The 16,519-nt window shown below is 49.0% G+C and overlaps 1 protein-coding gene across 1 annotated transcript; it reads left to right on the plus strand.

The window, feature by feature from the left end:
* Window positions 1-7,422: 7,422 nt before the first annotated feature.
* LOC132318128 (nyctalopin-like) lies at window positions 7,423-8,709 on the plus strand. The gene has a single exon (XM_059824222.1). The coding sequence runs from the start codon at window positions 7,423-7,425 to the stop codon at window positions 8,707-8,709; it is 1,287 nt and encodes a 428-aa protein (XP_059680205.1).
* Window positions 8,710-16,519: the final 7,810 nt, after the last annotated feature.

The following is a 16,519-nucleotide window of genomic DNA, read 5'->3' on the forward strand; positions in this document are numbered from 1 at the left end:
AGCATTCCTATTTATCACAGTGCAGCTGATTCACTGCTTCACAGACACAACGACAAAGCAGTCAGCGGTCAGGACTGTCAGGCTGCAAGCGCGCACAATACCTGTGCTTGGGGCAAACGCTGGAAGGGAATGAAAGCTGAAATAGCTCAATGAAATTACATGCTGAGAGCAGATAAAACAGAAACAGACCCAAACATCACAGGCGTCTTGAGGGAGGGTAATACCAAATCACTGCACAGGATGGGAGACTTCATCTGTCCCAAAGGCTCAGGCACTGTGCGTCACAGTCAGAGTTAGACAACATGTCTAACACATCCTTCTTATCTCAAGATATATGTGAACTTCCCCAATGCACACATTCACCCATTCCATAAACGTTTAGTCTGATTTTGGGGCATCCCTTCCTCTTCCTTTTCCACTCATTCCTCCCCGCCCTCATTTGAGGTTGTCATGGAAAAGGCAGAGGAGGAGAGAAGACACCCTGGAACCACTGTAATTTGCATTACTCAACAAAAAATAAAGAAAATTTGTAAAGGAAACAGTAACACCCATAATAGCTTGGGGGGGGGGGGGGGGGCTGAAAAAGTCAAGAATTAACCAAAAAGCTTTAAGATTAAGATTTGCACTCAGTTCCCACATACTGCAACAACTACCAGGAGACTTGTTGTTTTGTTCAAGAGGCACTAAACAAATGATGCACCTTCTAGAGACACGCTGCAAGAACTCTGTCCTTTCTTCAACCAAACACCTACCAAGCAGGTCAGTAGGAGCACATGGGATGTGCAAGTGCAGAGGTCACGTGTGCTACTGCAAAGGAGAAGAAATGCACCTTTTGCCACCAGTCCCCCCTGTACATACCCTGCCTCGGGTCTGGAGGACTGCTGGCTCTCAGGTGAGTGACCTGAGATGTCAGCACTCACTCTGATCCATATTCATTCAATTTTTTACTAACATTTTGTGACAGGACTCCCTCAGCCAGGAATTCTTGCTACTACTTGCTTTGCACACAACCAACCTGTGAAAGACCTTGCTCCATCCTTCATCAAACAGCCAGCGTTCTTTGCAAGCAGGGGAAAAAGTCAAATGCATGAGAATGTTTATTTTGCCAAGATAACAAACACAAATTGTTTAGATTTAATTATTATGTTTTCCTTTCCAGATGCACTTTTGATCCTCGCAGATACTGACTGCTACTATTCTGTTCTACCCCCAAAGCTGTTTGAAACTTTGTGCTGGGTTCATAACTCTGAGTAGATGAGAGATGGGCCTGATGCACCTGGTGCAATGGGAGTCACACCTCAGGCTGCCCTTTGCCAAATCCTGCTCCCATTCTTCCCCCTGCCAGCGCTCAATGCATCCAATTCATTATCTGATCCCAAGTTCTCACTCCAAAGCTCCATTTAGCCAATATACAAAAACCCTCCCGCTTCTATTTCCCCCACTATTTCTTTCTTCCTCCCACTATTTCTGAGCATTGCCTGTACACGAATGGCTGTGAAACAGAAGGTACGCCTGAGACGGATGCCCAAGCTGTCCATGCACAAGCCAACCTTGCACCATGGAGTGCTGCAGCTGAGCTGATGCCCCCTGAGCTTGCAGGACATGTTTGTGCAGTTTCCACAGCCAGGCTGGTAAATCCAGCACATGGATCTGCTGCATCAGAGCCCAGCACACAGCTCAGCACAGGGGCAGAGTCTTCAGGCTTTTTACTGTTCATCTGGATGCAAAGTTACAAGAGCTGGGAGTCTTCACCACAAGATGACATGTTTGATGTTAAATGGTGAGGAGTTAGTGCTTCCTGGGGCATGTGCTTGGGGAAGGATTTTATGCATGTCTTTTATACCAAGAAAAAAAATAATCACAATTCAAGAGAAGCAAGAAATTTTGCTGCATGTTCACACGCAGCACTCAGGTTTGCCTTTCTATCTTCAAGCCCATACACTAAAAGAGATCACTAGAAGTGTTCAAAAAAAACCCCAAACCAAATCCAAAAAACCCTAAAACAAAAAAAACCCCACCCCCACAAAACCACAGAATTCAAATAGCAACTTCTGATCAATTGTGCAAATCTAAAAAAAATTGGATTCATGCATCCCAAGTCCTGGGTCTTGGTTTTTGCAGGGGAGTGCTGCTGTCAGGGATGGAATATTCCTGACAGGCAGTGTATCCGACTGCGCCAGCAGACTGTCAGAGCCAGCTCTGGAAGTCAAATCTTGCCAGTCTGCCAAATCCTCAAAGCAATGTGGGATCCAGATGCAGACTGTATTCATGGGCTTGACTTGTTCTTTTTGGAGAAAGCAAGAGGGGAAAAAATTTCCCATAAATGTGCTCCCCAGGATACATAAGCCACCATAGGTCAGTATGGCTCTGACCCCTTTGGTGCTGATTTACAGCAGGATGCCCTGACTCCCTGGCCCCGGGGCTGGCAGCAGGAGCTGGGGACCACCCGGCACCCATACGCTGCTGGGGGAGCGACGATTTCCATTGTGCCGGATGGCACATTTGCATCATGCCAAACGACAGGCCTTTTGCACACATGCACCAAAACCATCCCGCCTGCAGCTGGGTTCCCCCAGCACTCCATAAACTTTTATATGCATTCCTCCTTCCTGCTTTTGTTTGTTTAAGGGTTTCTTTAGGGATTAATTGCTCAGTCTTGCAAATAAGATTGGAGTATCTACCTTGTCCTTCCCCAGCCCCAGAGCACTCCTGCAGAGAAGGCTGCTTTCTCGCATCCTTTTTGGTGCCTTAGGGAGGACAGCAGTTGTGAGCGGCAACCAGTTGAAAATTGATGGCCGAGGCAGTGAGTCCTGCTCGCACCCAGCATCCGTGGTTCTTTCCTTGGCATGCTGGGTCTTAATGCTGTCTCACCTACCTCTGAAGCATGATCAGTTCTGACAGTGCGTGTCTGCAAACCCGGTGTTTTGGCCAGGAGGGAGTACTGCTAGCATTTTTAAAGGGAAGACCTTGGTCGGTGTTTCACTTTCGCTCCTGGAGCCACGATTTCATGTGGAAGCACTGAGCAGGCCTGGGGAAAGCCCTGCTTTTCCACTTCGCAGCAGCACAGCAGCGAACACAAGGGCCATCCAGCCAGGACCCGTCAGAGTAGTGTCAGAGCTCCAGTCCCATTCATCTGCTGGAAGAAGACAGTTTTTGAAGCAGTTCAGTGTCTAGAGTGTGGCAGAGGCAGTTTGAAGGGAAGAGGGACACCCTTTCCACCTCCAGCATGCAGGAAACTTTTCCAAAGCATTTCTTTTATGAGATGTTTGTGCCCAGCTGATAGCACTGCCAAGACCGAGAATATCCTCCATGACATTGTTTGTTCAAATAATTGGCCGTAAGCATTTTACAAGTTAATAAAAGTAGTAAAGAAAACAAGCACATAAGTGACTTTGAAAACACGCTGCGCCCGTTGCTATTAAAGGCAGCGCGTGCACATGTGCCCTGGCACCGCTGCCTGCTCTCGGGGGAGCACCACAGCACTTGGCCAGAGCTCTGTTCTCGAGTGCTGCACAGCTTCAAGCCATGGCCCCAGATAAAGATAAACCACCAGGCAGCAGGGCTTGCCCACAATGGGCATAGAGCCTAAATCCCGCTGACGCTGCTGTGGCCGAAGCACAGCATTTCAGCAATTGAGACCTGCTCAGCCAAATTGCAACAGGAAGCCACATTTAGCTTTCATAAAGAATGATTTTTCATCACAGGTAATTTTCTCCTGCTCACTTCTCCCAGACCAGTTGCTGTGATGAGCAGCAGAAGCCAAGACATTGATGCCCACAGCTTGTGGGAGAGAGCTCCCTCCTGTCTGACTTCTGCTTTATTAGTATTAATACATGTGTATATAACCCAGCATTTAAAGGATGTGGGAGCATACCTCACTATTCTTTTTAGGGTCGCAAAGTTTTATAGAGCTACAGAGTACCCAGGGGGTCTCTTTCCAGAGATCCTTTGAAAATAAAAATCTTCCTTCCTTTGCTGTTTTGAACTATACTCACTGAAAGCATAATTTACCACTTTTTAAGTGTTTTTGTAAGGAATTTCTCTTATGTACCAAAAATGCTGAGATACAGACACCAGCTAGATAAAGCTTTGGGGAAGTCAGAATATTCCTGATGCTTGGGTATTCCAACTTATTTAATCCTTCTTTTAATCAACAAAACTATTAAGTGATTCTGCTTACCCCACCTTTGCCTACCAGAAAGTTTAAAGAAAGCATACTTTGCTCCTTTAACTCATTAGACCAGCAAGACCATCCCAAAGTAGATGTTTGGACTGCCTGTATCAAACCTTGATCCTGCAAAGAGAATACAGCTCCTTAAAATCTAAAGTATTGGGCCAGGCTCTACACATCAGCTACAAAAAATTTCTGAAGTGGGTGTGGTGGGCTATAAACCCAAATGTCAGATAAATCAGTGACTGAAGACAAAACGCAATCATGGTCATGCAATGGGTGGAATACATTTTAACAGAAGACCTGCAGTGGCTCAGCCCTTCCATTAAAGCCAGAAGGATGAGCTACCTCCGCCAAAAGACATGATGCACTCCAGAAAACCCTCCTAGCAGATGGAGTGAGACAACCAAAATCCCTGCACGTGGAGCACAAAGAGCCTGGAAAAGACAGCTCAAGAGCTGAATGCTCGTAGTTGAATGGACCATATTGGGAAAGTATTTGTTAAAAAAGTAGCTAGAGAGAAAAACCATGTGCTTGTTCTTCTCAAGGACCATGTCTTTACCTTGTCTCTGCAGCATCCAACGTGGTAGTGACGCTGGCTACTGCTGACTTCAGGAAGCTGAAGCTGGACAGGCAATGCTGAGCGCTTCTTGCAAAGGACCACTGGGCACTGCAGCACACACAGGATATACCTGCGATCATTATCTTGGATCAACACTCAGACCCCAGCAAAGGTTTATCTCTCCATGTTGTTGAGCAATAGTACACCATTGCGTTGCTTCCACCCCAAGGGCAGCTGCAACCAGAGCTGCCATCAGTAAGTGTAGCCCAGGAAGCAGCCACAGCCAAAATCCTGGCAAGGCAGCTGCCACCCCCTGTGCATCATGGAATCATTACAGGGAGCAGATGGAATTGCCAAACCCATGACAAGGTGTAAAAATCTGGTCATATTGATTTTTATGGGCTTCCTTGGGCCTACAGGCTCTGAAGCAAGGAGATATTCTGCAGCTGTGTGGTCCTGTTTCACCACTATGTTTTAGTCCAGTTAAGCAACATCTGGCAACAATGAGCTCTAAGAGCTGCATGCTTTTGGTGTCTGAAAATTTCCAATACGAAATCAAGGAGAGAGCATTGGGCTTAAATAAGGGCTAGAACATGGCAACACTGCTGGAATTACAACCAGAAATAAAGCCTGTGTAGAATAAAAAGGACACCAGAGCAAGTGATCCACCTTCGTCAGCCTGAGCTACAAAACTTCAGCTGGAGGTGAGACCATTCCTAACAGACACAGAGCGGCTCAGTCATCCCACACAGAGACCAGCAGAAACCTGTCTCCTTCACAGAGATGCACAGGCAAAGTTGTGGAGCAATGGATATTCATAGCTGTGCTGCAGCAGAAGGTAAGAGAAGCCGTGGAGATCCCAGCAGTGGGACACCCCTCCAAAGTGATATTCTCGAAGAAGCAGTCCCAGCTGAGCTGGGAATACAGAAAACAAAGATACACCCACCAAAACCTTCGGCATGGCCCCAAACATGAGTAGCTGGATGGGGTGAGCAGCGCATGTTTCCACCTTCCTCCGGGGCTCCCAGGACAAACCCCTTGGCAAGGTGCCGTCACCGCTGCTCTCAGGGTGAAAACCAGCTTTTGGCCCCTAGTAACCCTACGGCAAAGCCTGTCCAACTAGATAAATTATGTTGTTTACAGCTGGAAGATGGTCTCCATTACACAATGCAGCCATCCCAGCCAAGCTTCCAGGGAGAAGCTGTTCTTTGGAGGGTTGTTGCTTGAAAAAAATGAAGAAGAAAACAGAACTGGTTGAAGCCAACACAGAGATTTAACAGCACAGGAAATCTAATCTGCTTCTGCCAAGAAAACAATGGATCTGCAAATTTGTCCAATTCACACTTACTGTTGGGCATATCATATATTTTAGCCACTGTCTGGACAGAGGTGGTAGAGCAGGGAAGAGAAAGGAAACCCAAATCTGTAAAACGTGAAAAAGAAAAAAGCTGAGCCAGACCAAGAAATTAAGAGCAGGGAAATACACTTGAAGGGAGGGGGCTGAGAGAAGGTGCTTCAAATACATCAAAAACGTGAGAACTCCAGCAGACAGAAGCGAGGGGGAGAGCAAAAATTAAAAGAGTGAGAAAAAACAAGAGCAGCAACTGTGTCACCAGTTGCCCTGCTGACACATCAGCTGCAAGGCCCGGGTCTAGTCCTTTTGGCATTGTAAGCAAAATGATCAGCCTGCAGATTGCTGATCCCTGGCTGCCGAGTGCATCAATCAGTCCCTGACTGCACTTTTCCTTTGCACTCTGGATATAGGATGAAAACCAGGGAGGGGCCCAAGGACATGGGCTTTTAGGGACCCAAGCCCAGCTCCAGGTGCTCAGTGACATCTTCAGATCCGCTGGAGACAGGCAACGCCCTGGGAAGGGCAGCATGCCCTTGGGGTGCTCTGTGTTTCGCCCACGGGGATCATCTTTTACCACTCATAGGTGGCTCAGGGCTTATCCGGAGAAGAGGTTCCATCAGGACACAGCACTCCCCCGCACATTCCTGGCTGGCAGGGAGCGTGAGGCTTGCACAGCTCCTGACAGCCTCCCATTCTACTGCAGAAGAGTCAGCCATCGACTGGGCTGTGCTCAGGGCTCAGTCGCAGCTCCGCTTTCCTCTGCATCTCGATCACAGCCTGAGTCCAGGTCATCTGCCAGCATGTGCCGCTACATCAGGGTGAGAGCTCCCCATCTCGCATCCAGATGGCAGAGCCACTCTCAGCACCCTTTGCTGAAGCCCTAACTGGAGAAAAGTACAAAAATCCCCCCCCAAACAGAAGGGTTTTGAGCAAACTGCCAAGCAGATCCTAAGGACAGTGATCAACCCAGGAGCCTGAGCCTGTCCCAGACAGATCCCGAGGGAAGTCTGTTACCTGCTGCTGTTTATGGAGGGCAGGAGGTGGGGAAAACCACTGTCAGAGCATGATGCTCGGCTGAGAAATCTCCCTGCCTCTCAGTAATGCTCTTTCTGGCAGGGCGGCACTTAATCGGCTTTTATCTGCCTAAAGACTTAATCCCCATTGGCCTGCAGTAGGAAGAACCAGCTAATTTATTTTCATTGTGCATTAAAAGCACAGCTCAGCCGACCCTGCAATGCTCGTGGTTCACCTATCCAAAAGGTACATGCTCTTTTTCTTGCCTCCTTATTTACTATCCATCAGGTATTAGATGTGGTGGCTGACTTGTGGCTGGTCATGTTCTTTCTTGTTATATTTACATTTACTTGTGCAGCAAAGGCTGGACTGAGTCTGAATATCTCCGATTCATGCCCAAGCATGTGCAAATGTGCACCTGAAGAGACTATCCACTGTAACAGAGCTGGACTGAGAGCGCTCCCTGGAGAAATAGCAACATCCACCGTCTCTCTAAACCTCTCCAATAATTATTTGCGGATTCTCACCACCAACACCTTCAGAAACCTGACTTTCCTCCACAGCCTCTGGCTAGATGGAAACAATCTGACTTTCCTGTCCCCGGGGACCTTCCATGCTCTCAGCAAGCTGCGAGAGCTGCACCTCAGCAGGAACTCACGCCTCACCTACCTGCACGCAAACACTTTCAGAGGACTATTAAACCTCATCAGCCTGGATTTGTCCCACTGCAATATCTTTGAAATCCACCCACTTCTATTTTCACACCTGCCTTCTTTAGAAAGACTCGATTTAGCCTCCAATAACATGCGCTATGTCCCACAAGCCTTTAGGAACCTCTCCAGCCTCACGAGGCTGTCCCTGGAGGGCAATCACATAGAAGCCATTGGCAGAGATTCCCTGAAGGACCTGGAAACCCTGTATGATCTGAATCTCAGGAAGAATCGGATATGGATCATTCAAAATGGCGCTTTTACAAAGCTTCTCAGATTGGGCATGTTAAATTTAGGACACAACTTCATCGCTGATTTGCCTAATCAGCTTTTCGACGGGTTGATCCAGCTCAAGACCATGCACCTTGAAGCCAACAGAATCACTGCTGTCGAATGCACCTTCAGACGTCTGCTGAACTTGAGAAACTTGTACCTGAACAATAACCAGATCTCCTTGATCTCAGACTCTGCTTTCTCGTACTTAAACAAGCTGCACTTTCTTCACCTGAGCAAAAACAACCTCAGCTCCCTCCCCATCCGCTTGTTCGCTGAACTGCCAAAACTGAAGTATGTGTTTTTATCCCACAACCCCTGGAAATGCGACTGCAAGATGCTCTGGTTCTGGCGGTGGACAGCAACACACAGGGGAGCGATCAAAGGGCTGCACTGTGCCTTCCTGGGCCCTCACAACACGACGGCACTCGATGTCCCCCATCCAAGGGACCTGACGGACTGCACGGTGCCACCTGAGCTGGCAAGCGAAGACAAGTGCAGGGTCGCCGGTATCAGCATGGCTCCCAGGCCCACTGCTCACCCCAGCAAGGTCATCCTGCTGGCACTTGTCTGCCACACGTGGTATTTTGTGAGGGGATGGGACACCTCCGTGGTCACATTTTGACAATGTTTAAATTATAAAGTGGAGGCCACTTATTTATTTTCTTGCTATTTGTTTGTGAACAATGGTCTTCATTACAGGTGGGTTTTATATGGAAATAGAGGGATTTTATTATATAGGAATAAATGCTTTTATTCATGGGCAATGCTCAAATCTGAAATGCTAATATCAAAATGCAACATAAACGTTCACGTGCAGAGGAGAAGCTCACATTACCAAGTTCAAGGCTGGGGCTTGTGCTGGGTGATGCGGGGCTGGGAAGCGTGGCCCCACCACAGCCTCTGTCCTCCCCGTTTCCTGACCGACCACAGCCACGTGTGATCTCTCGGGGAAGGGCTGCCTTCCTGCACTCAGCCCGTGCTGGGGACATTGTGAGTACTGCTGAAGTAGGAATAAATTGCATGTGTTCCAGCACATTTGGAGTCCCTAGAAAAGGCTCAGTCCATCAGCATCTCTGTGAATGTGTGGTAGCTTCCCACAGCTGGCACACGAGGTGCTTTGCTGTCAGAATATAAGACAGTGTTGGGGGAGTGGGCAAAAATGTCACCAAGTAAAACATTTTATCCCTCAGCTGCTCCTTACAGCATTGAGCCTCAGCTAATGCAGCTCTGCATTTACCCCTGCAAAGAGCTCATTTGTCTCAAGGATGGTCTGTACAGGTTGTGTCTCCCTGCATTTTGTCGACGAGCTCTGGCTGCCATACCCCCGAGCCGCCTCCCTCCAGCTGCTGGGAGACACTGATGGATCATCATGATGCCTCCATCACAGCGGTATTCACCTTTCTTTCCTCCCTCACACAGATTAGCCTTCTCCATCCTCCCAAAGGGAATTTTCCATTTCTGTGGGCATATTAAAAACACCCCAAATCCTGCTGCGGACTATGTGATGCTGCACTAGAAAGCTCTCGTGCCATCTGTGTGCTGCACCAGAGCCACAAGCAGCCACATGGCCAGGAATGAACTTTATTTACAGTATAAGAGCCAAGGTTAAACTACACCCCTTTCTCTTCAGTGATTAAACACTGATCACAGTCTCAACTCCATCCTCACCTTCGCCCTGCTCCTCACTCACCATCCACTGCACAGCCACTCCAAACATCCCACTCACTTCTGTTAAATTGGCAAATAAGCATCCCGTCGTGGCACACCAATGCAGAAAAGCCGTGCAAGCTTCAGCAGCACCGGTTCGAAGGCACGGCCTTCCTCAAGCTGGCACAAAATCATAGAATAGTTTGGGTTGGAAGGGACCTTTAAAGGTCATCTAGTCCAACCCTTCCTGCATTAAGCAGGGACATCTTCAACTAGATCAGGTTGCTCAGAGCCCCGTCCAACCTGACCTTGAGTGTTTCCAGGCATGGGGCATCTACCACCTCTCCGGGCAACCTGTTCCAGTGTTCCACCACCCTCATCGTAAAACATTTCTTACTTATATCTAGTCTGAATCTACCTTCTTTTAGTTTAAACCCATTACCACTTGTCCTATTGCAACAGGCCCTGCTAAAAAGTTTGTCCCCATCTTTCTTATAATCCCCCTTTAAGTATTGAAAGGCTGCAATAAGGTCTTCCCAGAGCCTTCTCTTCTCCAGGCTGAGCAACCCCAACTCTCTCAGCCTTTCCTCATAGGAGAGGAGTTCCATCCCTCTGATCATTTTTGTCGCCTCCTCCAGACCCGCTCCAACAGGTCCGTGTTTTTCCTGTGCTGAGGACTCCAGAGCTGGGTGCAGTACCCCAGGTGGGGTCTCACCAGAGCGGAGTAGAGGGTAGAATCGCCTCCCTCGACCTGCTGGCAACGCTTCTTTTTGGGCAGCCCAGAATACAGTTGGCTTTCGGGACTGCGAGTGCACATTGCCGGCTTATGTCCAGCTTGTCATCCACCAGTACCTCCAAGTCCTTCTCTCTGCAGGGCTGCTCTCAATCCCTTCATCCCCCAGCCTGTATTGATACTGTGGATTGCCCCTACCCAGGTGCAGGACCTTGCACTTGGCCTTGTTGAACCTCATGAGGTTCACATGGACTCACTTCTCAAGCTTGTCCAGGTCCCTCTGGATGGCACCCTGTCCCTGAGGTGTGTCAACTGCACCACTCAGCTTGGTGTTGTCTGCAAACTTGCTGAGGGTGCACTTGATGCCACTATGTCATTGACGGAGATATTAAACAGTACTGATCCCAATATGGACCCCTGAGGGACACCATTTGCTACTGATCTCCATCTGGACATTCAGCCATTGACCACTACACTCTGGATGTGACCATCCAACCAATTTCTCATCAACTGAACAGTCCATCCATCAAATCCATCTCTCTCCAATTTAGAAAGACAGACATTGTGGGTGACTGTGTCAAAGGGTCTTACAGAAGTCCAGATAGATGACATCCGTAGCTCTTCCCTTGTCCACTGATGTAGTCACATTCAGAAATACTAAGTATTTTCAGATGCTTTTTCCTTTGCAAGATTATTGACTTGCAACATGTTCCTGGCCAGATAGCATACCTTGCTGGGCTAAAGCCCTGCCTGGCACAGAGCCCCTTGCCGGGTGAAACCCCTCTGCTCTGCAGGAAGCACTTCCCCATGCTGGGTCACAGGAGCAGCCCCACAACCTCCAGAATGAGCAGCACCATTTGCTGGTTCTCAGCCAAGGTGTCTGGTGCTTACAGTAATGGTGATGGCAAATCCCGTCCTTGAGGCACCAGGCACAGTCAACGCTGGCTATTTACACTTGGCAGATCCGGATTTCCTGCAGAGATTAAATTGCGCCACAGGTAGAGTGAGTCAGTCTGCCCATGGAGACCTGTCCTGCCGAATTATCATGGTCTTCCCTTGGCTTTGGCTGCCGGTGCGCAGAAGACACAATCTGCACAGACAGCATTTGTTCCTCACAGTGTCTCTTTGTATTCCACCTTTGGGAGGCTTCAGGAATTTAGTAATTCCTAAAGCCACAGTGAGCAGAGCCCCCACTGACCATGGCTGCCTCCCTTGCTTTGACCTTGCCATCGGCCATGCGGGATGGTGGCAGCACGGCCAGGTCTAAGAAACTTTATTCTTTACAGCTCTTTGGCTTTTTCTCCAAGATGCTTTCAGTGATTATTTCTCACCTGACTTCTAAAAGCAAGAACACCTAGATAACCTTGCAAAGAGATGACCAAATTTGCAGCAATTATCACTGTATAAACATTTGCCACAAGACATGCCCAATGTTTACTGAGCGCTCACAGAAGGAAGCAACGGAACGTGTGGCAGACACACCACATTTGTCCCTGTCCTTAGAGGAATTATCCCAAGCTGATAAGAGGTAAGAGAGAAATAAATCTTTGCTTAGAGCTGAAAACACACAAACCAGCACATTTTGACAAGGGAAACCTGCCTTGGAGCGCAGAGTAAGACCAACCTTTACTGTTGCACCGGTGAAGGGACAAACTGGGGCTGCACAACAAAACCACACATGCTGCATCTTCCTGGTGATCAGATTTGTGATTAGATTTGCGCAAAGGATTCAATGGTCAATAAATTTTTGCTTACATTTTGTTTGTGCTGTTTCACCATTCTGTTTGTGCATTCAGCACACTTTCCTCAGCTTCACACACTTTGGGAGGTAGTGGAAAAAATCTCCAGTTTGTTTCTTGCTTTTGTATTCCTCTCTGCTATCGATCTGCAATAGAAAAAGGAAGAAGTAAAAACCAAGCAAGCAAAATCCACCTCAGCAATTTTTTAAAGCCCCTACAAAATTAGATTTCTTCCATTGAAAAATATAAATTGGTGAAAAGTTTCTATGAAGGAGAGCCTTGTCTCTTCTGGATGCTTGCAGAAAATATTCCTTCCCCTTTTACACCACCACCTTATTAAACACTGAACAGGAGCGCAACTAAACTGCTTCTCCTACACTGCAATGAAGCAGCGATAGAAATACTTAACAAGTTGTACACGCTGGTAAAGAACATGTGGCTACATTTTTTATCCACAAAAAAATGAAACTTGCAAGGAATACAAGAAAAACTTCCATCAAAAAACACAGACCCTGAAGATGCAGTCTGGGCTTGGAAAGACACTTGAAGGAGATCCTTGAGATTAAGGACAACACGCGCCCACGAAGGCAGCAGCAAGCTCGACTGTTTAAAAAAAAAAAAATTAAAAAATTTCAGCATGAACAAAGCTGACACTGCTAAAAAACCTTGTAAACGAAAGCATGTAATTGAATAAACAAACTCAAGTAATTGAATAAATAAAACCAAATAATTGAATATGAAAGACCAAAAAGACTTGCAGGAACAAAGAAATGCGCTCAGGCTTCCATCTCTGGCTCCTGCCAGAAACTTTTAGGAGCGTTTGACAAAACAGAAACTATTTTGAAAGCTTGCTTGCCAGGGGCTTTCTTCTGAGAAAGCACTGGGGTTTACCCTGTCTGCCCTGCCCTGGACATTCACTGTGAGATCTCTGCTTTGCTTTGACCCAAAACTTTTCTTTGAGTTAGCCCATTTCTTAAATACATCCAGCACAAGAAGGAGAGGCTTTCCCATTCGGTATGTCAGAGTATCCATTCTTCCCCGTTTAACCTGGTACCAGGAGGCAAAAGAGGCAAGAAAGGACAGATGCACATGGCCACTTCCGAAGTCTAAGAATATTGACCTTAATTATACCATACCTCCAGCCAGTGCTATAAATCACTAGACCACTGTTTCAGTGGGAAGGATGTGACTCTACTTACGGTATATCGTTCCATCTTCAGTGAAAACATATGTGATTTCCTGTGGGAAGCTTTGTTTACATATTTTTCTTATGAAAAAAATGTACCAGTGGAAAGTTCCCAGCTGGCTGTACGTGAGGCTTCATGCAATAAACCACTGTAGGGTTTGCTGGCACTCTCAGCGCGCTCTGAGCAGCGAGCGCTCCCGGCCGGTGCCACTGCACACCGTGCCCTGATGCCTGCAGCAGGCAGGACTCCTGCATGGCTCCTCTCAGGTGCACCAGCCTCTCTCCAGCTCCCTGCCAAATTCCTCCCTTTCACCTGCCCTGGTTTCATCTCCTACACGTAGAAAAATTAAGTCACTATCATTCGACTAGCCCTCATATAAACTTCCATCTCTGAAGCCCACGTGAGGCATAACTGCACGGAAGAAAGTCCTGCTTCAAATAAACGTGTTACTTCTTTGCTTTTAAGGGAGCGTTCCCTGCTGTGCTCCCAGCGGCAGATAATGGCAGATCCGCATCTGGCCGTTAAAGACGAGGAAAGATCACAGAATCACAGAATCACTAAGGTTGGAAAAGACCTGTAAGATCATCAAGTCCAACCTAAAAAAAAAAAAAATACCTCCAGGGAGGGTGACTCTTGCAGTGAGGGGCCCAAAACTCAACACAGGATTTGAGGTGCGGCCTCACCAGCGCCGAGTACAGGGGCACGATCCCCTCCCTACTCCCGCTGGCCACACCATTTCTGATACAGGCCAGGATGCTGTTGGCCTTCTTGGCCACCTGGGCACACTGCTGGCTCATGTTCAGCCGGGTGTCGATCAACACCCCCAGGTCCTTTTCTGCAGGGGAGCTTTCCAGCCACTCGTCCCCAAGCCTGTAGCGTTGCGTGGGGTTGTTGTGACCCAAGTGCAGGACCCGGCACTTGGCCTTGTTGAACCTCATCCAATTGGCCTGGGCCCATCGATCCAGCCTGTCCAGATGGCATGTGGCATTGGCATGGGGCATTGCAGCCCAGAAGCACCAGCTGCAGGAGGGGCACAGGAAGATTTCTAGCCAGAGACGAGGGGCTGAGAAGGCGGCGGCATCTCCCTGCGACCACCATTTTCAAACCAAGCAAGGAAAGTGGATAAGTAGATAATCCTTCAGGCGCTAAAACCAGAAGTGCCTCCGAGCAGCTACAGCTCCACACTCTCCAGTCCCAAACTCGCGATCCCCAAAGCGTTTTCAGGCCTTAGCGATTCCCCGCCCTCCCCCCTGCACCCCCCCCCCCGCGCTCCCCCGGCCTCCCCACCCTCAGCAGGACTCCCCGCAGGCCGGAACGCGCGGGGGCCCGCCCCGGGGGCGCCGCTCCCTGGCGGGGCGCGGTGGCTGTGGTACCGAGCGGCCGCCGCTGGGTGGCAGCCCGGGCCCGGGCCTGGCGCCGTCGCCCCGGGGCGGAGCCCCGTTCGCTGCCCGCCGCTGCCCCGCGCCGCTGCCCGCGGAGGGCGGCTCTGGTGGGGTGGGAGAGGCTGCAGCGCATCCCCTGCGCCACCGGGCACCCACCTCACCTCACCCCACCCCGCTGCCAAGGCGGAGCCGTGGGGGTCCCAAATAATCTTGCTAATTAATAGGACTGCGCTTAATTACCTGAAAAACGCGAAGAGGCCAGCAAAGGGAAGCCGTGCGATTCTTACCGTGGGCTCCAGCTGATCTGCGTAACATCCGCTTCAACAGACATCGCTTTGCAGCAGGATCTGCTTCTGCAGCAGTCTCTCATGGAGGACAAGGTCACACTAAGAGGGGTTGGGGTTTGGTTGGGTTTTTTTCCCTCCTCCTTGCTTTAAAAAGAAAAATGAGGACACAACTGTGTAGATGGTTCAGGAGTACTGATAACATAGCATTGGAACAGAGCTCCTTCGCACCAGCACCTTCACAGCATAGGATGGTTTGGAGCATGGGATAGGGAATGACGTATTTGGTAGCTGGGTTCCCACAGTCACAGCATCACAGAATCACTAAGGTTGAGGAAGACCTGTAAAAGCACCAAAAGTCCAACCATCAACTAACACCCCCATGCCCACTAAACCATGTCCCACAATGCCACGTCCACACGTTCCTTGAACACCTCCAGTGATGGTGACTCCACCACCTCCCTGGGCAGCCTGTTCCAGTGCTTCACCACTCTCTCAGTAAAGAAATTTTTCCTAATATCCAGCCTGAGCCTCCCCTGGTGCAACTTGAGGCCATTTCCTCTTGTCCTATCACTCATCATTTGGGAGAAGAGACCAGCACCCACCTCTCTGCAACCCCCTTTCAGGTAATTGTAGAGAGCGATGAGGTCTCCCCTCAGCCTCCTCTTCTCCAGACTGAACAACCCCAGCTCCCTCAGCCGCTCCTCACAAGACCTGTGCTCCAGACCCCTCACCAGCTCCATTGCCCTTCTCTGGACACGCTCCAGCACCCCAATGTCTTCTTGTAGTGAGGGGTCCCTTCTTGGAGGGGCACTCCTCCAAGCATTTGGCTTGTGGGAGTTTTGAAGTGGCTTAAGCCCACAGCTGCACTACCTTGTTTGCCCAAGACGATGCCCAAAGAGAAGGCCAGGCACCAACCTATAATCTGCGTCAATCCACAAACTCATCACCATCAGCAGACAAGCTGCAACATGTCTCTCGCACAAAACACACCTACCTGTTGTCACCACTGGGAAAAAAAAACGTTCCAGACAGGTCAGGAGGGGGACAACCAGAACCAAGTTTATGTAGTTAAGGTCACAGAATTTTGTTTACATGACTCCAGTCTCACACAAATTGTTCTTGATTTTCAAAGCTACTGGTGGTTCTGGGGACTTCTGTGCTGCCAGGCCACTGTTTTGGCAAAGCTCACCGGACACCCAGGCTCTCACCCATGGGTTACACGAGTGAAGGAATTGGTGCATTGGGATCACCACATCCCTCCAGCACCCACAGCCCTGTTCCAGCTTTGCTGGGCACAGCAAGTAGGTAAATCCCCCTTAACAGCCAGTGGCTGCTGGGCATCCCCTCTCCCACCACAGCACCCTGAGACCCAAATCATGCCAGACTTGTGTCAGCTGCCACTACGCCCCCAGACCTGTGGTTTCTAGAAACAAGCCCCGATGGCATGTCCCTAACAC

The sequence above is a fragment of the Gavia stellata genome, chromosome 14, assembly GCF_030936135.1.
Source record: "Gavia stellata isolate bGavSte3 chromosome 14, bGavSte3.hap2, whole genome shotgun sequence".
Classification (NCBI taxonomy): domain Eukaryota; kingdom Metazoa; phylum Chordata; class Aves; order Gaviiformes; family Gaviidae; genus Gavia; species Gavia stellata.